We start from the raw sequence: 23,546 nt of genomic DNA, 5'->3' as shown, positions 1-23,546 counted from the left end.
AGCACCGTCCAGAGGGAACAGCCAGAATTTCAGGCAACAGCACCGCCTAGAGGGAACAGCCAGAATTTCAGCAACAGCACCACCTAGAGGGAACAGCCAGCATTTCAGCAACAGCGCTACCCAGAGGGAACAGCCAGCATCTCAGCAACAGCGCCGCCCAGAGGGAACAGCCAGAATTTCAGGCAACAGCACCGCCTAGAGGGAACAGCCGGCATTTCAGCATTACAGACTCTCAGATACTGGGCTACTATATATGTGATGTGATATTAGCACTTAGCACCCCTCAAACTGTCCCCTGTGCTCTAGCGGCCCTTCACTTCACTTCACTTTGAACTCCTTTTCTCTCTTCTACCTTTAACTGATCTCTTCCTTCTGCTGACAAACCTGCTCTCGTATCAGCCTCCCCACCCTGCCTGCTTAATATCTTGTGCTGTCCCTTTTCTCCCAGGTCTTCCAGAGTGCTTCTTCTCTGGTGCTTTCCCCATGCAGTCTGGCACGCACGGCCTCCCCTCTTCCAAAACTGTCCTCACCAGTCTCCAATGCCAACTGGGATTTTCCTAGATACAGTCTCTGTTCTTAATGTCCGTGCTTTCTTTGGTACCTTCAACATAGCCAGCCAATCTCATCGGCTTTGCTTCCCCTCCTTCTATGATTCTGTGCGCTCCTGGTCTGCAACTCGCCTCGCTCTCTGGTCCTTCAGTATTTTCAGCTCTGGCTCTCCATCCTCCTGTCCCACTCCAGAAATTGGATTTCCATCTGCCTCTGTGTCCTTGCCTCCCTCTGTACTTTTACCTTATGCTCCCACAATTTCAAGGAAGAGCCTCAAAGAAAAGCTATGAGGATGACTCATAGCATGGAAAGCATGCCTTAAAATGAGAAACTAATGGAGCTTTGCCAAACTAGAGATAAGCGGATATGCATTCATTTTTTTTCTAATGTGCCTAAGTGACTTAGGCCCATTTTCAAAAGCAACATAGGGCTCTGGGGCTTACATTTCATTAACCTTCAATGAGACTTGAGTTCACCTGTGAGCAGAGAAATTAGGGGTATGTCTACACTTGCAGCTTATTTCGGAATAGGGCTGCAAATGTAGGCATTCGGAATTGCAAATCAAGCTCGGGATTTAAATATCCCACGCTTGATTTGCATCTTCCCAGCCAGGCACCACTTTTTTTTTTTAAATTTACAAGCCCGGAATAACTGCCCTCGTCTACACGTAGCAGTGAAACGGGTGTTCGAAATAAAGCCCTATTTCAAACTACCTGCTAAACCTCATTGCAGGAGAAATAACTGGTAGTTCAAACTAGGGCTTTATTTCGAACACCCATTTCACTGCTGTGTGTAGATGTGGGCAGTTAGGCTATGTCTAGACTGCAAGCCTCTTTCGAAAGAGGCTCTTTCGAAAGATACTTTCGAAAGAGCCTCTTTCGAAAGAGCGCGTCTAGACTGCACGCGGAACTTTCGAAAAAGCAAGCCGCTTTTTCGAAAGAAAGCACCCAGTGAGTCTGGATGCTCTCTTTCTAAAAAGCCTGTTTGCTTTCAAGAATGCCTTCTTTCGAAAGAGCACTTTCGAAAGAAGGCGTTCTTCCTCGTGGAATTAGGTTTACCACCGTCGAAAGAAAAGCCGCATTCTTTCGATTTAATTTCGAAAGAACGTGGCTGCAGTCTAGACGCAGGTGAAGTTTTTTTGAAAAAAGGCTACTTTTTTCGAAAAAAACCCTGAGTCTGGACACAGCCTTATTCCGGACTTGTAAATTTAAAAGTGGCTCCCGGCCGGGAAGATGAAAATCAAGTGTGGGATATTTAAATCCCGGGCTCGATTTGCAATTCCGAATGCCTACATTTGCAGACCTATTCCGAAATAGGCTGCAAGTGTAGACATACCCTAGGCTACTGACTCACTGAGGGGATTTTGAGCCTAGCAGACCACATGTGGAAAGAGAAGTCCGAAAATTCCAAATTGGAAATAAGAGGCAGACGTTTTACAAGAAGAATGACTGACCATGGAAACAGACTACCAAGGGATGTAACAGAGATACCAAGGGATCTTTTGGAGTGATCAAAGACTTGTAGTCTTTGTAAAAGATATGCTTCAGTTTGACCACAAGTTGGGCTACTCGCAGGGGTCACTGGGTGAGATGTTTAGGCCTGTGTTTTGCAGAGTCAGACTTCGTAAAGGATCATTTAAAATCTATGAAACTTTCACAGTGAATAATCAAACTCATTGCCACAGGGTATTGAACTTAGTAAGATTCAAAACAGCATTAGCCATTCCTATGGATCATAACAGACTCCATCGATATATAGAAGAGGGATAAAATCTAGATAACTAAACTCTCCTGTTTCAAGACTAGGGAGACCAGATGTCTCAATTTTATAGGTACAATCCCAATATTTGGGCAGCTGTCTTATATAGCAACCTATTACACTCCACTTCCTGTCCCAATGTTTCACACTTGCTGTCTGGTCACCCTATTCAGGCCATAAGTCTAGATCTAACTTCTGTGGGGCAGGGGTTGTCTTTCTGTCCTATGTTTCTAGCACAATGGGACCCTGGGCCATAAGTGGGACTCCTAAGCACTACAGAAATACAAATAAATAATAATAAGAGAGAAGAGTTAGGAAAGTACAGGCTGAACCTCTGTAAACTGGGACTTCTTGGTCTGGCAACATCCATGGTCCAGCATGTCCACAGAAGTTCCAGGACCAGAGAGTCTTGGTGGAGAGCTGGTGGCTTGGCTCTGCACATCTGGCGGACCAGGAGAGCCTGTGGGTTGGTCCAGGGCTGGGGGCAGGGCAGTAGCAGAGTGGCAGATCTGACCTCTCCTGGTCTGGCAAAATCCCTCATCCGGGACAGGTCAGGTCCTGAGGGTGCTGGACCAAGAAGGTTCAACCTGTCGTTCCTCTGTGGGCTGGTGTATCTGATGCTGGCCACGCTCAGAGGCAGGCTACTGGACAAGATGGATTCCTGGGAGGACCTGCTCTGGCAATGCCTATGTTTCTAATTCGTCCGTGTCTTTATTTTACACCCAGGGTACTAACGTGTTCTTCTGCTCAATACTGCTGCTCCATCCGTATCCTCTCTTGCTAATTTCTCTCATGTCGTCCTCATTAGTATTGCCAACATCTATCCGCTTCTCTCCGTCTCTGCTGCTAAAACGTTCGTCCAGAGCATGACCATCTCTGCATTTGTTATTGTAACCGCCTTGTCTGTGCCGGGAAGGAGGCAGGAGTTCTGTGCAACAAATAGCATGTTGTCATGTAATTCAGTGCTGTGACATAATACATGCGCTCAGGATGTTTAATCTGTGTAACCAGTCTTTTTAGCATTCAGTGGTTGGGCCATCACACACTTTAAGAAGGCATCCTACACTACTGGAAAATACTGATTTCTAGCTGCTGTTACTGGCAGGGGATTTTCCAAGTCAATCTGTATGAATTCCCAGGGGTTACGGGGTCGGGATATCTCCCCTAAGGGAGCTCTTCCTCATCTTCCTGGCAATTCCCTTCCTTGACAGGTTGACCAGTAAAGATCTCAGTCCCTAACTTCTGCAGTCATGCAAAAACATTTGTCAGATACTTGGCTTAGTGTCTTCCCAGGTGGCTTGATGCTTTGTTTGCATGAAGACACTCCAGTGCCATTCTCTATAAACTTGCCTCTATTGACAATCCTGTAACCTTCACACACTAGTAAGCTGGTGGTGAGTTCAATGGATAATGTTCCTGAATGTTGACTCTCTCCAGTCTGGATTTCCTTCAGTAGATCGAGGGGAACACTGAATGCAACACGGGCTCCTTAGACCTTTCCTACCATCTCACATAAGAGCATTTGATTCTCGTTGCCCTCACGCAGCTGAGAGTATCTGCAGCTACACTTTGCTTACCCAGGCAATGGTGACCAATGAACCTGTATGCAGACAGTTTGTAAGTCCACTTCCCCAGATGTCCCTCTTGAGTGTGCTTTGTAACAAGCCATTGCATGGCCCTGTGGTCTGTGTACACTTTTAATTCTGTACCGATGGGAAGTCCATAATTTCCAGACACTCTAGCTCTATGGCTGAATACTTTGTTTTCCTCTTATTTAACTTGCAACCTCCACAAGCTACCACTATGTGCCTACCAAGCACATCAATTAGTTCAAGTGCCAATCTGGTAGCAGGCTTTGAGGCATCACAAGTTACAATGAATTGCCGGGATAGATCTGGGAATTTAAGCGATGGATCACAAAGTCCTTCCTTTGGTGATTCAAACGTTTTCTAGTTTTCATCCATCAAAGGACCAAATTGCTTTTACTTAGTTGGCATAAGGGGGCTGTCCACTGTGCAAATCTCTTGAAGAAGCTGCAGTAGACTACAAACTCAGTACATTTTCCAAGACTGTAGGAACCTTCCAATTCTTTGTCACAGTACATTTTTGGGACTGGAGCTCCAATCCATTCTCATAGATTATATCTTCTAGGAAGGTGACGTGACTCCTCATACACAGACACTGTTTTTTTGCATGTGTAGAGCCAGGTTGGTCATCAGCAGGAGGAATTGAACTTGTGATCTTTGGGGCTAAAGCCATGTGCTTCAACAGTACATGCTAAAAGCCAGCTGCTTCTTAGCTAAGGGCTACAGAGCAGATTTCATTCTCCCTTTTCTTAGTGCCTCTGGATTGCACACATTTAAATCCTGACTCCTTAAAAAGCTTTAGAACGCTTTCCACTCCTACCAGAGGTACCTCCCATGCAGAGAAACAAATGAAATCACGTGGGGCTGTCCTCAATTCTCAAAATTTGGGTTAGATGATTTACTACTCTCTGAAACATGTCTGGTGCCTCCAAGAATCCAAAAGTCATTCTGCACAATTGAAACAGTTCATAGGGAATCACAGAGACAGATTTTTTCTAGATCCTAAAAGGCATGTCTACACTAGGAAACGATTTTGAAGTAACCAAAATCGATTTAATAACTCCCGAAATAACAACATCGAAATAGCGTGTCCTCTCTACAGGGAAGCCTCAAAATTAGTCTGAGGCAGACTCCATTCATGTGGACGTGCTACCTTGACTTAGAGCCCCAGGGAGCACAGAGGAGTAACTCGTTCGAATGAATCTGGAAAGTAGGGATTTCAAAATAGCAGCATGAGCGTGTCTACACGACTACTATTTTGAAATCACTATTTCAGAATTAGCGTTATTCCTCGAGGAAACCAGGAGTACAGATTTCAAAATAAGCGGCCCGTTATTTTGAAATAACGGGCTTTGTAGTGTGGATGTTCCACTGATTAATTCAACCGAAGAGGGGTAATTTCGAAATAAAGCCCTAGTGTAGACCAGGGCAAAGTGTCACTTTGATCGGATGGTATCCACATACCACATCAGAACTACTAAAATATTTTCCTCCTCCCATTTTATCTAGAGTGTCTGCTATGTGAGGATGCAGGTGGCTCTCTGGAACCATCTGCGGATGAAGTCTCCGGTAGTTGACGCATAACCTAGAGCCGCCTTTTGGCTTTTTCACAGTTACAACTGAGGATGCAGCAAGTGATGTAGATTGTTCAGTCAGACCATTCTCCACCATGCAATGTAGCTCTTCTTTCACTGTGCCCTGATACACCAGGGTCATCCAACGTGTGAGCTATAGGAACACTCTCTGGTCCACTCTCCCTGTCCAGTGTTGTGCTGTCTCAGCAGCTGTTCTAATTGCTTCCTTTCACTGCCTTCTATGGTGGATTTTCTCAAGTCAACGCCCAGGTCTTTTAACGAATGGGCTGCTTCATGCCTCTTGATCTCCGACTCTCTGAAACCCATTGAGACACCAGCTACATTGGACACTGTCCCCTGTCTGATTTTTCACTAGCTGAACTTCCCGGCCAATCACATTAATTGGTCCTACCCAGAACTTCCTCTTTGGTCCAGCTTGAAACAGACTTCTACTACTCAACCATCCCGGCTGGATATTTATCTCTTCAGTGCTGCTACAGATTCATTGCAGCAGTCCTTTATTCTTAGGCGCATTATTGCATGATGACCCAGCTTCACCACAACTTTATTCTGAGAGATGACTGGGAGCAGTTCATTTCTGTCACCCTGTATGCATGGCGGCTTCACCTTTGAGACCCCAAAAGTTGCACACTTGCGCCTACTCAGATCCTTCAGGGGTATCTGAATATAGTGCAGGGCCAAGTGTGTTCAATGAACACCCCAGGACTTCTTGTGATGCTCTTAGATGAAATCCACTCCCAGTACAACAGCTCTAGAAATGCATCTGACGAAGTGGGTCTTTACCCACGAAAGCTTATGGTCCAATACATCTATTAGTCTATAAGGTGCTACAGGACTCCTTGTCACTCTAGAAATATTGGTCAACACAACAAAATATCCACTTAGGATGCATAGACCCCAAATTCAGAGGGAGCTGGGTTTCTCATGATTTCAGCAGTAACCGATGATCATTAGTGAACATAACATAAGAACATAACAACGGCCGTACGGGGTCAGACTAAAGGTCCTTCTAGCCCAGTATCCTGTCTGCCGACAGTGGCCAACACCAGGTGCCCCAGAGAGGGTGGACTGAAAACAACGATCAAGCGATTTGTCTCCTCCCATCTCTCTCCAGCCTCTGACAAACAGAGGCCAAGGACACCATTTTATCCCCTGGCTAATGGCCTTTTATGGACCTAACCTCCATGAAATTACCTAGCTTCTCTTTAAAAGTGGCTAATTTAACTCCTGCAGTGCAAATTTTCTTCCCCTTTTCCCCTTAGCACAGGGTGTTCATCCTGGATCAGACTCATCTCAGATCCTGAGTCCAACAGCATTGTGGTTTTTCTAGCTGTCGATGCCTCCAGGTCTTCACATTGGCCATTATAATAGTTGCTGGTGGTGGCCCTTCTGTTTCAGCAACTTCTAGTTTCCCTGATGTGGCTTCTCACTGCCTGGGCAAATCTGTCTCCTCAGCATCATCTGCAAATGTCATCTGGTGTGGGACCCACTTGGGAAACAGTCTCCATCTTCTGACCCATGGGTCGCCTCTGAGTAATTTGCATGTGGGTCTCCTCCAATTTTGTAGCCACTTCCCTGGCTATCGTGTTTTGAAGTGCTGCATTTGGTATAAAGGAGGCTGGGAACTAGCAGCAGTTACCTTTTCGGAAACTCTAATTTCTGTGCCCCATTTTGAACTCTGCATGCAATCTAGTCCATGGGTTTACCTGGGACGTTATCCTCCTTCACCAGCAGGTTACGGAGTTACGCTGCTAACCCATTTCCAAGCTGGCATTTCACATACGGACCTCTCCTGACTTGGCACTGGGCATATGCCTCTCTATGCAGGGTCAGTTCCAGATGCTGCCTCACAGGGCTCTCCTTCACACAAGCCATCTCCTGGAGCGGGGAAGCCCTCTGACTCCATCTCTCACCCATTCTTTTTCCACCTGCATGACCGGCCAATTCCTTCTCAAGCAAAAGTGCTTTTGACATCCAGAAGCCGCTGCCACCAGTTGTGGTACTCACTTCTAGACATACAGGGAATGACTGGGACACTGCACGGGCCAAATCCAGTCTATACAGGCAGGACTTATCTCCCTGTTAATCTCCAAAATCAGATCCACAACCGTAATGACATACAAGATAACAGGTTAAGTATAAAATCACGGTATAGCATCATCGACGGGTGGAGCTGCCATCTGTACTAATCATTAAAATATATGAACATTAATTGAATATTAAATATTAAATATTCCAGGCACTGAAAAGGGGGAATTTCCAGTAAAACCAATCATAACTTTGGAATTATAATCAACTTTTTGAGAGGGACCAGTATATACTACATACCAACCATACAGCATCTTGGCATATATACTCTCCCCTGCCACACATATGTACATATAGCAACATAAGGAAATACATATTCACCTGGCCTGTGTGCCCCTGAGTTTGTGTGTCAATAATTGGCCAAATGATTCCTTGGCAGCACGGGAGAGAAAGAGAACACAAACACGAGAGTGATTCTACCACTCTCATCCAGACTGGGAGATTCCAAGGCCAGACTGGAGCATTGTGGTCATCTAGTCTGACCTCTTGAAGAACCCAGACCAGAGCTCTCTGAAAAAAATCCCTAGAGCAGACCTTTTAGAAACGCCTCCAGTGATGGTTTAAAAATTCTGTGAGGCAGCGAAAATTCTCAGAGGGGTCGCTGTGTTCGTCTGTATCTGCAAAACCAATGAGGAGTCCTGTGGCATTTTAGAGGCTGAGGGTGCGTCTACTCTGCACTGCCATTTTGAGCTAACTAGCAATATTTTGAAATAATGATGTGAGCATCTACACAGCCATTCCGTTATTTCGAAATAATTTCAAAATAATGGACAGCGTATTCAGAAATCTGTAATCCTCATTCTACAAGGAATAACTGAAATAGCTTTTTCGAAATAAGGCGTGTGTAGATGCTCCACTGCTGCTATTTTGAAATAGCCCCTCATGAGGGCCATTCTAAGTTATTCCTCCCCAGTGCTGCCTGGGGCTCTAAATTGAGATAGCATGTCTACATTAGGGAAGCCTGCCTCAGACTAATTTTGAGGCTTCCCTGCAGTGTAGACGTGCTATTTCAATAGCTCATTTCAAAATAGCTGTGCAGTGCAGAATTCTCCTAACAGATTTATTAGGGCATAAGCTTTTTGTTTTACCCACAAAAGCTTATTCTGTAATAAATCGGTTAGTCTCTACGGTACCACAGGGCTCCTCATTGGTTTAGTGACAGAGAATCTCGGTAAACTGCTCCTATGGTTAATTACTTTCACTCTCAAAAATGGGCACCGTATGTCCAGTCTGAATTTGTCTAGCTTCATCATCCAGCCACTGGGTTGTGTTAGCTTTTCTCGGGTTGACTGCAGAGCCCATTATCTTATATTTGGTTCCCTATAGGTACTTTCCAAATGTACTCCCGTCACCTCTTACCTGTCTCTTTGCTAAACTCAAGAGATTGAGCCCTCACTATATCACTAGCTATTCTAATCCTTTGAGCCTTCTTGGGGCTCTTTCCTGAACCTCTCCCATTCATCAACATCCTCACTGGATTGTGAGAACCAGAAATGGACACAGTATTCCAGCAGTGGTCACACCAGTGCCAAGTACAGAAGCAAAGTAACCTATCTCCTTCTACTTCTGATTTCCCTCTTCGGCATCCCAGGGTTGTATTAACCTTTTTGCCCATTATATCCCCTGGGCAGGTCATATTCATTACCACCTTTGGCTGCAGGTTTTAGAGTGCAGCTGCTGGGTGAGGTTGGTGGCTTGGTACGTGCACAAGAGGCCACACCAGTTGACTTTCTGCTCCCTTTGGTGCCCTTTTGAGCTTATTCTCCATGACATGACCCCCAAATCTTTCTCAGAGTCACTGCTTCCCAGCGATAGAGTCCCCAACCAGTAAGTGCAGCCTACTGTCTCTAAGGGTACGTCTACACTTGCTCCCTAGTTCGAGCCTTTTTTGAGGAGTAACATTAGTTTGAACTAAGGGGTTTGATTCGAACTAATGTATCCCGGAGCACACTTCCTGGTTTGAATCAGCTGTTGAGCGGAATAACACACGGGTGAGATTATGCTAATGAAGCGCAGGATATTTAAATCCCTGCTTCATTAGCAATTTCGGTCAGCTACATTTGCATCCCTAGCTCAAACGAGGGAGCAAGTGTAGACGTACCCTAAACCATCTCAGCCAGGGCTTTGTCAAGACAGGACTTAAAAACCTCTAGAGATTCCGCTACTTCCCTAGGGAACCCATCCCAGTACTTCCCCACCCTCCTAGTGAAATCAGTTTTCCTAATATCCAACCTAGACCTCTGCCACTAATGATTGGAATTATAGCAGATCCCTGTTTCAGTCTCTTCTTCCTGCTCAGGTGGAGGGAGGCTCTGAAACAGAGATCTTCCACAGCCTGAGTCATCGAACCATTCAGCTAAATGTTATTGAAACATAGGACAGAAAGTGACCTCACTAGGTCATCGAATCCAGTCCCCTGCACCGAGGCAGGACTAAGTACGATTTAGATCATCCCTGACAGGTGTTTGTCTAACCTGTTCTTAAAAAGCTTTAATGACAGAGATTCCGCAACCTCCTCTAGGTAATTTGTTCCAGTGCTTAACTATCCTGACAGTTAGGAAGTTTTTCCTAATGTCGCACCTAAATCTCCCTTGCTTCAAGTTAAGCCCATTACTTCTTGTCCTGTGCTCAGTGGATAAGGAGAACAATTTATCACACTCCTCTTTATAACCGTCTTTTACATACTTGAAAAGTTATCATGCCCCCATCCCTCCAGTTGTCCCTTCTTCAGACTAAAACAAAAATAACAACTTTTTTTCCCCAGTGTAGACCTTTAATAATTTGTGGTGTTCTCCTCTGGATTTCTATTTGTCCCTATCTTTCCCAAAGTGAGGTTCCAGAACGGGATACAATAGTCCAGATGAGGCTTTATAAGCATGGAGCAGAGTGAAACAATTACTTTTTGTGCCTTGTTTCAGCACTCTTTCTGATACAGCCCAGAATGAGGTTTGTGGTTTCTGAAGCAATGTTACACTGTTGACTCATTTGGTCTGTGGTCCACTATGACCCCCAGATCCCTTTCTGTAGTACTCCTTCTTAAGCCGTCAGTCTTTTGCATTGGTCCTTATTGAATTTTATCCTATCGATTTCAGACTAGGGATGTGAACGACTACTCCACTAGTTGACTATCCGATAAGCAAATGCTTATCGGATAGTCAACACGCTAGCTGACTAGTCGCTTTCCTACTCAACCATGCTGCCTCTATCAGAAAGAGGCAGCAAGGGGTGGGAAGTGGGGGAGCTTCAAAGCGGCAGCGCTGTGTGGAGCCTGGGGCAAGACCCTGGGAACTCCCCTCTGACCCCTGGCTCCATGCTGGCTGCCGCTTTGAAACACCACATGGAGCCTGACACCGGGCTCCCCGCAGTGTTTCGAAGTGGCAGCGTCGCATGGTGCACGGGGTCAGCTCCCAGCTGACCCTGGGCTCCATGTGGCGCTGCCGCTCTGAAATGCCATGGAAACACAGGGCTAGTGGGAGTCTGCTTGAGTCCCCCGCTGGCCCCGTGCTCTCCACAGCACTTTTGCCTTTAAAGGTGGAGGTGCCCTTATCGAACAGTCGATACAAATTGCATCGACTATTCTGTGAGCCAATTAATCGATATTTTACATCCCTAGTTCAGACCATTTCTGCCGCTTGTCGAAATCAGTTTGAATCCTAACCCTGCCCTCCAAAGCACTTGCAACCCCTTCTTGCCTGACACCCTCTGCAAACTTTTAAAGTCATCCTCCTGCCCCTCTAATTCACCTTGGGTGTTTGGTGTAAACTTGCCCGAAGGGTCTGGCTTGGTAAGTAGCAAAACGTCTATTTCTCCCCACTTTGTGAATTGCTCTTGGGTGGGAGTTAAGCCCCTTGATGTCTACAGGGATGTGGCTGGGTTCGTGCTCAGAAGCAGAAACACAGGTGCTTAATGAACTTTTACAACCAAAACTTAGGTGGCAACTAGGAGGCACCTACAGGATTTCATTGGGAGTTTTGTGCATCACCCTGGTCCTGAAACTGGGACTTCGGTGCTTAAAACAAGGGTTTAGGCACCTAACGCCTTCTGTGCCTTCAGGCCTCGGTGCTGAAGAAAGTACGCTAAGCACTGGCGCCTTGTGGGAGGTGGGTATTCAGCTGGGCGAGGCAACCTACGGGCGTGTCAACCTCCAGTTTCTGTGCATCTAGGGAAAAGGTGTCAACGACAGGCTAGTGTTTCTGAGGTATAGGCAACAATCCCAAGAAGGTCCACTATGATCATTTAGTCTGACCCCTTCTGCAACGCAAGCCCTAGGATTTCCCTGAATGAATTCCTATTCTAAACCCACAGCTCGTAGAACAAGGTCCAATGGCCGGAATGAACCCTGGCTCACCTCTGATTGGCTAAGATCCATGCCAGCTGTTGGACAATTGTTCCCTGCTTCGCACTGTGTCTTCTCTCCCTATTCCCAAAGGTGTCCTTTCTGCCAGCCTACGTCTACCATTCGGAGAACCCTCTCAATTAATTTTCACCAATTGCCCTAGAAAAAAAAGAAGTTCCCAATGACCCAAATGCTACTCCCATCATAGGTACCCACTCCTCCTTGCCGGCGCACTGCTTTGTGAAGCAATCTTCCCTCTCATTTTTTTCCATTCATGTGTAGAATCAATGTTATTATATGCACTAAGGCATGTGAAGATGTGCACCACCAATACAAACACAGGCTGCTGGCTCTGGGCAGCTGTGTGAATCAGATGGGTGGCACCTGAATCTCTCCTGGATGGCCACCTAGTGCACAGCTTAGTGGGAACACTGCTGTGAAGTTCCAAGCTACTTGGGGAGCAGATGGTAAGTTCATTGATAATTTCATTTACATCCTGCACATCACTGTGCCTCTTTCTAGGTCTGCCTACAGATGATAATCATATAGATGATGACAGAGTGGCCTCTTCCATGCCAAGGCTTGTGCAAAATGCTGCACAATCTTACAGCAACGATAACTAGTGCTGGTTGAGAAATGAAAGAAAAAAGTTGAATCTTTTGAACATTTTCATTAAAAATTATCAGCATGTTGACTTTTTGACAAAAAGTTTAGCCATTTTATAAACAGGTTAAAAACAGGCCATCTCCCCCCCCTGCAACATTTTTAAAAAAATCTTTGGTCACATTTTTGGACCATACTGAGAAATGACATTTTTGCCATATAAGCTCTGAGTATTTATTTTAAGTGGAGATATGAGAACCTCCGCATTCACAGGGAAAGGTCTCCTCTCTTTTGCAACATAAGAAGTTTAGAGGGGTAAGGTAAAAAAAGAACTGATGGATGATCTCGTATGGAACTCTAGATTCCTGCTGGCAAAATACTACTCCAACCTGAGCACATATTTTTGCATGGTGCATGGTGAAGAGCAGAAGGCTGCTGCAATTCTATGCAAGTGGATACTATGGAGAAACATGGAGTGCTGGGCATAGGATCCTAAACTATAACATTAAATCCTCTGCACAGCTACTCTATGGCTTGTAAAAACACAGGGTAAAAAAAGAGGGCATGAAGTAGGCAAGGCTGAGATATGAAGATAACTCAACATATCAGCATGGAAATGAAGGTGAAAGTTTAATTTTTCATTTTGATTTTAAGTAAAAAAAATCTGCGTTGGGCATGAATTTCTTTCTTTCTTTCTTCACTAGAAAGTGTTTTTGAAAACCAAAAATGTTTTGTATTCTTTTGATGAAAAAGAAAAAAAAAATCTCAGGAAGTATGGGTACATGTACACAGCAGTAATTCTGAAATAACATAGTCCGTGTCTACACTACAAATAGTTATTTTGACGTAATGTCAAAATAATTTCGAGCTGGAGGACTTCTTACTCTGACTCCTGTAACCCTCATTTAACGAGGAGTAAGGGAAGTTGGAGGAAGAGTGTTCTTTCTCGGGCTTCCTGCTGTGTAGACAGCGCCAAAATCCAAAATAAGCTATTTCGACTTAAGCTACACAATTGACAAAGCTCAAGTTGCGTAGCTTATTTTGACTTTAGCCCTGCTGTGTGGACGTGCCTTATAAAAAACTTCTGTGTGAAATAACTGTCATTTTCAACCATTTCTAATGATCGTATTTAAATACTCACTACTCCCATATCTGCATAACAGCAAATTTGCAAATTAGCAATGAGCAGCTCTGCTAACCCCAAACATTCAAAAATCAAGAGACTGGCTTAAAATCATTACACTTTTAAGAATAACACTTGAATTCTTTTTGTATTCTGCCTTCCGCGGTCATGTTTTCAAGCTTTTCTCTGTAACTATGACAACTAAACTTTAAAAAAGGAAAGTGCAGAGATTCCTAATCATATGTAACACTCTAAGCAGGGAAGCAAATTCTCCGTCTTGTGAGATCTGCCTGGGTTGTAGTAGGCATTTATTACCATGGACTAAGACAACTCACACTTGTTTCTGACCAGCACTCTCCAGTTACGTCTAGACTACAAGCCTCTTTTGAAAGAGAGCGTCTAGACTACAGCCAGTACTTTCAAAAAAGCGAGCCGCTTTTTAGAAAAAGAGCACCTAGGCAGCCTGGATGCTCTCTTTCAAAAAAGCAAGTTTGCATTACACAGCGCCTTTTTTTGAGAGAGCACTTTTGAAAAAAGGCATTCTTCCTTGTAAAACGAGGTTTTCCACGGTCAAAAAAACTGCCGTGTTCTTTTGATTTACTTTTGAAAGAATGCAGCAGCAGTCTAGATGCAGGGGAAGTTTTTTCCGAAAAAAGGCCACTTTTTTCGAAAAACCTCTGTCGTCTAGATACACCCTCCGTGATTCAGTTTTCTCCACCTGTAGACCACTGGCTTCCACAAAAGATTAACCATCTTTCCTACCCTTATAGCTACAAAGAAATCCTTTTCCAGTGAGTGCCCGACTAACCTTCTCAGTAACATTCGCTGCTGAACGCATCTTTTGATCGCCACCCACCTTGCAAATAAGAGTGGGCTGAGAATTTGCTCCAGCCATGTTTCTCCATATTCCCTCTTTCCTCCAGGTGCACCTAGGCAGGGTTATTTGATGCTCTGTTTCTACACCTTGTGTTCATGGACTATCAAAAGGATCGGGGTAGATGATGCAGTAACCTGCCTTGATGCCATGTCCTAAGGCTACAGCATAGGAGGAGCTGGGATGTGTCTGTTGAGTCTTTCATGCAGCTGGGCTGTACCTGTGTGCATGTGTAACATTAAGGTAAACCTAGCCCTCTCACTAGCATGGTGACCTCTGGCCTCCAGACAGGACCATCCTGAGGGGGACACGGGGCCCTGAGCAACCCCCCATGCTGCAGGCCCTATCCTGACCCACCCTTTCCAAGCCCCACCTCTGCTCTGCCCCTTGCCCCTTCCCCAAGGAACTTGACCTGGGGTATTACGGAGATGGAGGGGCTGGTGTGGTGGCAACAGGGGTCAGCCCCACCACCCTCACCAAGTAGATGATGGGAGCTGGTGCAGCCTGGTAGCTTGCTCTACCCTGCCCCGCCCACTGCGTCCTGGTTCTCTGCGGCGATTGGAGCATCCTGGGGCTGGGGTGTTCCACTTCCCACCGGCCCCGAGGAGCCGAGCACAGCGGGATGGGACAGGGTGGCAGGATGGAGCAGAGTGGATCAGGGCTGCCGGGCCTCTCTGGCTCCTGCCGCCTGTGCGGTGAATGCAGGGGGGACGACCCCTGCTGTGGCCCTGCACCAAGCCCCCATAATCCCCGGGTCCCTCTCATCCATAGGAGGGTTGGGGCAGCCAAAGTGCCTTCAGAGTTGCGTGCTGCATAAAAGACCAAAAACCAAAGCAAAACAAAAAACAAACTCTCCCCCCCTTCGTCTGCGTGAAGCCTGCAGGCTGGGTAGAATCTGCATTGCACAGACATGATTGCTACTGCTTCCTATAGCCCTATGATGGGGGGACTAAGTCCAGAAGCCCCCTGCTGGAGGCCTCACAGCTTTGCAACATCCTGCCCCAGAAAAGGGCAGTAGAGAGGTCCTCCAGCCTGCCTAGAGTGGCTGTGTGGGAAGCACCCAATTGGGGTCCAGCAGGCTAGTATAAGAAGAGCTGCAGGGCTGCAGCAGAGTGAGTTCAGTTCCTGGCTAGAGCTGGAGGCGAGTTCAGGCCCATGAGAAAGGGGATGCTTGTGAGAGGTGAGCGCACCCCATTTCAATCACTCATTCCCTAGGTATGCTACAAAGTGCAGAGGCCACTTAATGGTGAATGCACCAAGCTTTGAGAACAATGTTCTCCCTAATTTCTTCCATTCAAGTGCAGAATAAATTTCATGTGCACTGAGGCATGTGCACCACTAGTAGAAACACATGTTGCTGGCTGTGGGTGCTCTGCTAATCAGCTGGGTGGCATTTCAATCTCTCTCTCCTGGGTGGCCGCCCAAGCAGACAGCTTACTGGGAACACTGCTCAAGATCATAACCTGTTCTTTTCTGAGCACATCGTTTTCTCGCTCGCTCGCTCGCTCTCTCACTTGGGTAATAGGCCAGAAAATGAGAAATAAGGGTGGTAACCAATGCCTTGTTCTTCATGACACGAACAAAGGTACTTGTGCATCCTACTTTGTAGTTGCTGCACAAATCAGGTAAAGCGACTGCCTTCAGCTGCTCTAGGCAAGCAGATTGGAGAATTCAGAACTTTCAATCCAAAGGTGAAGTCCAAAGGCCTCATGTAATTCATTGTGTCTTGTGTAGCTACACACATTTTCTCTGTCATTGTAGCTGGTAGCAGGAGACCCTGAGGGTGTTTTTTCTCCCCCCCAGGCCTATAACAGGTGGACTTACAGGGAAGAAAGGCTTGGTGATTTGCTATTTACTCAGCACATGTAAAAACGGCAAAAGGGCCAGATCTCAGTAAGTCAGTAGAGCTGTTTGGGAAGTGGATTTTGCTCCCATGACAACAATATTTTCTCTGAAAGTTTTTGGGCTTTTGCTGGAAAAAACAATCCCATAAAATAAAACTAAACACACACATGGATTTGGGGGGAGGGAGGGTTGTTTTTTGGCATCTGAAAAGTGAAATCTGTCAGAAAACCAAGACTTTTTCAATCACACCTGGCCACTTTCTGTAGGAAAAGCAAAGTTCTGTTACAAAAAAATGTGGAATGGCCCAGTTCTAGAGTAATTGAAAACAGGAAATAAACCAAGGGGGTCTCTCTCTGTGTTTTTGCATTGCTGTAAAACCATCCGATCTGGGAAGCTGGGAATTCCCTATTGGTCAGAGGAAACCATACGTGGTACAGCTCAAATGCTATAGCTGTATGCCTCTACCGTCCCGCTAGTTCTGGGATTAAGGGGGAAAGAGTTAGGGAATGGTCAAAATTCCTCTCTGCTTTGGCCGTCTCTGGCTACTATCATGGCCTCCTGGGTCTATGGGGAGACAAGGCGTCAGGGACTCCAGCACTGTCTAGAGCTGCCTGTCCCCTTTTGACAGATTAGTGACTAAATCACAAGGCCAGGGTGGGTTAGAATTGGGATGAGAATGCAGAGAAACCTGAACCTAGCCCTCTACACCCCCCAGATGATCCTCCCCCTGCACTAGCCCTGATTCCCATCTTACTTATTCTGCTGTCCCACCTTCATGAATGTCAATGGATCCTTCTGCTTTACATCTGGGTCAGTAGGGGGAAAGCCAGGGCCATGACGTCTCTATATAGAATGGCTTGATGCACCGACTCAGGGGCACCGACAGCCTTCACAGGCCCCTAGGCAAGGTGTGTGTGTGAGGGGCTAGCTCCTGGTCCCGGGAGGGGTGGGGTCTCTGGTGAAGGGGCGGGGCTGAGGCAGCAGTCAGCACTGCCCAGACCACGGTGTGCTCCCCCTGGAGTGCCTAGCGTGGCGCTCCGGGGCAATTTAAAGGACTGTAGGCAGTAGCGGTGGCTGGATTCCTTTTGCCTCTCTCCCCTCCACATCGGCAGGCCTGCTCCAACTTGACTGTCCCAAGTTTCTGTGCATTCTCTATCATTGCCACCTAGAATTAGGCTGGTCCTCCCGTTTGGGCACCGGGGCTGTAAAACAAGAGGGAGCTGGGACCGAGTCACACGGCTAAGGCTTATCCGAAGTCCTCCTCCAAGACGAGTCCTGCACTTTCAGTGCCCAAGAGCGGGAGAGCTCAGAATGGCATGAAACTGGCGATTGCTGGCTAAGAACAGTCCCCCCCGTGCTCTGTTCAGTCCCGTTCACACACTGTTGGAGAGGAAGAACCACCTAGACCAGGGGCTGTTGGGGCCAGGCGCTTTCGGTGGCTATGTCAGCCCAAGCTGGCTGGCAGCTCTCAGCATGGCGCTGATTTCCAGTGAGAAACCAGCTGAGAGCTGTGAGCAGGGCTGTCTGGGGAGGGGGGAAGGTGGTGGAGGCAAGGGAAGGCACGGACCAGGGAGGCGTGGGGATTGACAGCAGCATCACAACCAACTACAAGTCTGAAGGGTGAAGAGAACCCCCAGAAGCTGAGTGGAGAGGCGGGGTGTGTGTGCAAAGCGTGAGTGATGGCAGGGAGCCACCTGGCAGAGCCCACGGACAGCAGAGGGACAGAGCACGCTAAGAGACACCCACCACCTATGGAAAGTGCGATTTGGAGGGAGGGGAACAGATGAGAGATACAGGGGTGAAAAAGGACAGGTGTCTTCCCCCCCCCCCCCCCACACACACACACATTCCACAACAGCACTGGAGCGTGACATTCACAGCTGCATTGTCAGCATTTGAGATCATAGAATCACGGGATTGGAAGAGACCTCAGGAGCCATCGAGTCCAACCCTCTGCCCAAAGCAGGACCAACCCCAACTCAATCATCCCAGCCAGGGCTTGGTCACACCAGGACTTCAAAATCTCTAGGGATGGAGATTCCACCCCCTCCCTAGGGAACCCAGCCCAGTGCTTCCCCACCCGGATAGGGAAACAGTTTTTCCTAATCTCCAACCTAGACCTCCCCCACTGCAACTTGAAACCATTGCTCCTCGTTCTGCCACCTGCCACCACTGAGAACAGCCTCTCTCCATCCTCGTCGCAACCCCCCTTCAGGGAGTTGAAGGCTGAAGATAGGGCGTGGGGTTCAAACTGAGATCTCACATATGGTCTGCCTGTTGATAGGGCCCTGAAATAGACCTCTCTGGATTACACTCAGAAGGCCAGATCTTGAGCTAGCCCCAAGAGCCGTTCTTTTCTCCCATTACCTTATTTCTCCTCCCATGCAGGCACTGTACTTTCTACCCTCACCAACCCCACTGCCAAAACCCCAGCTTCCGACCCCACCCGCTTCTCTCCAAATGCTTCATTTTTCCAGTGCCACCCAGCAGGTGGGAGTTTTCTTCCCTTTAGCCAGCAGCTGGAATAGCCGCTCGCTAGCAAACTTCCAAACCGTTGTCTCTCGGCAGTGCACACAATTCTGAGCATGAGACGATTCAGGGGAGGCAGGGGAGGGAGAAAAAAGTATCGACAGAAGTAAATTGAGAAATCAAAACACTTAAGCAAAGAGAAAGCAGTTCGAAAGGCAAAGTGTTCAGAGAAAGCCCTTTCCTGGATGAATCTAATTGTTTTGTTATCTTTACCCACCAAAGCATTTACTTTGGTTTGTCGCCCGATCCACAAACACTTTCGAGGAGATGACATTACCGAAAGGCAGGAACATCTGCATCAGCTCAGCATCCCCAAACTCCTGGGGCAGATGGTAGATAAACAGGTTACAGCCCTCTGGTCCTGCAGGTGAGATGGAAAAGAGAAGAGGGGAGGAGATTTAAATACAGAATAACCGGGGAAGGAAGAAATAATAAGGTTGGAGACTCCTCTGTGTTCTATGAGTGACCTTCTGCTGGGTTAGATAATTCTCTAGGCCCTGGTCTACGTTAGGGCTTTATTTCGAAATAACCGCGCCTTAGGTCGAGTTAATTAGTGGAGCGTTCACACTACCAAGGCTGTTATTTCGAAACAACGGGCTGCTTATTTCAAATCTCTATGCCTGCTTTTCTGGAGGAATAATGCACATTTTGAAATACAAGAAGTCCCCGGGTTACGTACAAGATAGAGACTGTAGGTTTGTTCTTAAGCTGAATTTGTATGTAAGTCGGAACTGGCACATATTGTAGGGGAAACTCTAGCCAAACATTTCTCCAGAGCTCAGTTTTATTCTCCCACACCTCACTTCCCTCAGTCCTTTATTCTCAAGCTGAGGTGTCTGCTGAGAACAGCCGCTCCACATCTCCCTGGTCTGCTGGGGGGGGGAGGGGGGGCGCTAGCTTTGTGTCTCCCTGGTTTGCTGGGGGGAAGCAGCTAGTGCGGGGTTGCCTCACCCCGTTTGTAAGTAGGGATCTGATGTAAGTCGGATCCATGTAACCCGGGGACTGCCTGTAGTTGTTTTGAAATAGCGGTCGTGTGGACGCACTGCTGCTGTAATTTAGAAATAACAACTCCCCAGAGTCATTCGAATTGATTACTCCCCGGTGCTTCCTGGGGCTCTACGTCGAGGTAGCACGTCCGCATTAACGGAGCCTGCCTCAGACTAATGTTGAGGCTTTCCCGGAGTGAGGACAGGCTATTTCCATTTTGTTATTTCGGGAGTTACTAAATCGATTTTAGTTATGTCGAAATAGTTTCCTCGTAGAGACATACCCTAGCAGTAGTTTTGTACAGTCTGTATTTTAAACACAGCAAGAAATGTGGATTTCTGCCGCTTCCTTTAGGACACTGCTAGGATCTTGCCATTAGACTTCCTTGCTGTCTGGCGGCCTACTCTCACTGGAAAAAAAACCTTCTCCCAAGCTGAGATTCTTATGACCACCAAAGAGAGAAGACCAGGAGACTGCATGGGTACCTTGCTATGCTGATCTAAGCAGCCTACCAGGTGAGCAGTGATGGCATTAGTATAGACCTGAAAGCTAGGTAGCTAGGCAGAGTGGGACGTATGGAGATGGAAAGAAAGAAGCATTTCCTGGCATTCAGTTCATCATTTGTCTTTTCTTTGTTTAATCTCATTAATCTTTCGACCACTCTGAATGCTTCCCTCCCTCCCTGGTATTTTCAGGCAGCAGCTCCATCCTCTTTCTCAAACAGCTCTTGAGGTGATCGGTGAGTGGGGAGAGACGTGGAATTCCACATGCAGCCGCTAGCCTCTCTGCCCAAACTCAGAACCTGGCTAGGGCTGAAACCTTGAAGTCCACCCTGAAGAGGGTAAGACTGGCAGAGAAAGATGGACAAACCCCCCAATACAGGAATGCATATTCTACATGTTGCTTCCAGACAGGGATTTGCCATTCTTTTCTTGGGGGGTGCAATAGGTGCTGGAACAGTGGTATCCAATCTTTTCAGGGTTGTGCCCCCCATACCCATGGGTGGTGGGTGAAGGTAGAGCTGGGGAAGGCAAGCCCCAGTCTCGTCTTTAGCCCCGTCCCTTCTACCCAGTCCCCGCCTCCATGGGAGCCAAGCTTTGTCCCCACTCCTGCGTGCAGCCCGAGCCTCCCCTCTGAATGTTCCTCTGGCCTGCCCCACACTTTGGGGACCTGTGTGCTAAAGCAAAAGTCCTTGCGGCATTTTACAGCATGCGGTTATCTGTAACCTGGAGCTGGTTGAGAAAATGTTGACAGGGCAGGTTTGTGTTGGAAAATGCAATTCTGTCAAAATGAAAGTACTTTGCAAAATCATATGGATTTTGCTGAAATTTTTGTTTAAAAAAAAGAGGCGGGAGATGCTCCAACAGTGTTGAAACATTCTGTTGGCATATTTGGAATGAAAGATTTCTGATTTCCCCTTTCCACACGACTTTTCTTTTCAATGTATGTAATGTGCTGTATTGTATACTATAGAACAAACAAATCCAAATGGAAACAAAACGGACAATTTCATTTTGAATCCACCAAGACATTTCAGTTGTGTCGAAATGAAACGCTTCAGCCGACCTCTGATGAGCTGCATTTGACATTATCTTTCCATGGATAATTTGGAAATGTTCAGGTTTGGTTCTGATTCGGAACGGAAACAAATGTCACAATCCCAAACCCATCTGAGAAATGGAATTTCTGGTCTTTGCCCTGCGCTGTTCTTAAGAACATACGTGGAGCCCTGCAATATCCGCTTTATGTCCATGGGTCTCTGCATCCGCGGATATGAATTCTTATAGCCCTGGCTCATTTTGGCAGCTACGGATGCCGATACAAATTTTATAGCTACGTTTTGCTGGCCAGTGCATGGGAGTGTCAATTTCTTTGGGGATGCTCACTTAGCACACAGATATGCCTCCAATCCTGACTGAGAGAGACACTACTATGCACCTACCTACCCCAACAAAGCAGGGCTGATACCATTTACAGCTGGAGCACAGGATGAAGTGGGGGAAAGAAAAGGCTTTTAATGCTCTCACTTTCTTCATCAGGGCATAATTATAGTGTCATAACACAGCAAATTACAACTTTGCCTTTCCTGTTAGGGAGGGGAGTTCGCCTGGGCGCTCCCACCTTTTATTGGCCATTACTCATTCCCCTGGCTGGCAGGATAAGTACGGTGAAGTCAGGATTCTGACAGATGCCCATTTAAAGCTCATTAAAATTCCTGGTCCTCAGCATGATTGAAGTCACAGGCTCTCCGCATTTCCTTTTGGATTAATGGAAAATGAAGCCCTAATGAATATTTGCTAAGCACAATTTTCCCTGCTAATTTGCTGAAAGGACTGTCAGGAAGGAACCAGCTGATCCCTTGCATTCCATGCGTTTCCTAGAGGTTGCGAGGTGGCTGCGGAGATTACTCTGTATGGGGGGATGCCAGTGCATCGGGGTAATTAACTAATTAGGCTCCTGGTCATCTGCTTAGCTAAATTACTTTTGAACCTGAGTGACCCCCCTAATTCATACAAAGATTTACCCTACATCTGTACCTTCTTCAGGTCACGCCCCCCTTCTCTAGTGACTGCTGTTCAGGCTCCAGGAAGGGCAGATGCAATTCAGTTCAATTCAATGAGAGTTTATTGTAGAGATGAGCAACAAAAAATTCCCAAAACAACGAGGAGTCTTGTGGCACCCTAGAGACTAACAGATTAATTACGGCTTAAGATTTCATGGGTTTACACCCTAATAAATCTGTTAGTTTCTAAGGCCATGTCTACACTAGAAAATTATTTCAAAATTCCTACATTTGACTTAATAACTCCCAATTTAACAAAATTGAACTAGGATGTCCACCTTCTGGGGAAGCCTCGAAAGTAGTCTGAGGCAGGCTCTGTTCATGTGAATATGCTCCCTCAGATTTAGAACCCCAGGAAGTGCTGGAGAGTAATTATTTGGGGAGTAGTTATTTCGAAATAGTAGCACCGGAGCGGCCATACTACGGCTATTTCAAAATAACTATTTTGGAATTAGCGATACTCCTGATGAAAAGCAGGACTATAGATTTTGAATTCCGCAGCCCGTTATTTCAAGATAATTATTTCAATATGGTTTCTAATATGGCCAATTTTAAAAAGCCCATGCACCCCCCCCAAAAGTGTGAAAAACACCCCAAATGGCTGAATCAAAACAAAGATTTTGAAAAAAAAATTAATTTGGAGTCAACCAAAAATGTCAACTTGAAATCAATTGAAAAAACTAAGAAAAACAAAAATATATTTCTGTTCAACTTGAAATGTTTCAGCCCAACTGGAAATATATTTTTGGGTGTTGATTTGATGGGAAAAAAAAAAGAAAATGATTTTGGTTTACATTGAATTGGATTTGTGTGTGTGTGTGTGTGGGGGGGGGGCGGGTTGGCATTTTTTTTTTCAGTTTGGCCACCAAATTGAAAAATCTGTTCATCTACAACAGTGGTCCCCAACCTTTTGGGGCTGCTGGGCACCTGGGGACGGGGCCGCTTACGCGCTGTGCATCCAGGGGTAGGGCTGCGCATGTGCTGCACGCCCAGGGCCGGCACCGCACATGCGTCGCACGCCCGGAGCAGGGGTTGCGTATGTGCTGCGTGCCTGGGGCCCGGGGCACAAGACTGGCTTGCGCCGGCCCTGGTCACGCGACAGGCACACAT

General features: G+C 46.6%; 1 protein-coding gene across 9 annotated transcripts in view; it reads right to left on the bottom strand.

The window, feature by feature from the left end:
• The window catches only part of CELF4 (CUGBP Elav-like family member 4), a 1,004,675-nt gene that overhangs the window by 68,050 nt on the left and 913,079 nt on the right, over positions 1 to 23,546 (bottom strand). For 5 of the 9 annotated variants that reach the window (XM_075932764.2, XM_089779469.1, XM_075932765.2 and 2 more), the window contains exon 11: positions 19,104 to 19,247. In XM_075932764.2, coding sequence (XP_075788879.1) covers positions 19,104 to 19,247 — 144 coding nt within the window. The remainder of the gene's footprint in view (positions 1 to 19,103; positions 19,248 to 23,546) is intronic. The other 4 variants (XM_075932767.2, XM_075932769.2, XM_075932768.2 and 1 more) reach the window with 1 other exon arrangement.

Source organism: Pelodiscus sinensis, chromosome 6, assembly GCF_052426305.1.
Source record: "Pelodiscus sinensis isolate ZL-2025 chromosome 6, ASM5242630v1, whole genome shotgun sequence".
NCBI lineage: Eukaryota > Metazoa > Chordata > Testudines > Trionychidae > Pelodiscus > Pelodiscus sinensis.
Note: the sequence above shows the minus strand (reverse complement) of the source record. Positions and strands in the feature narration are given on the sequence as shown.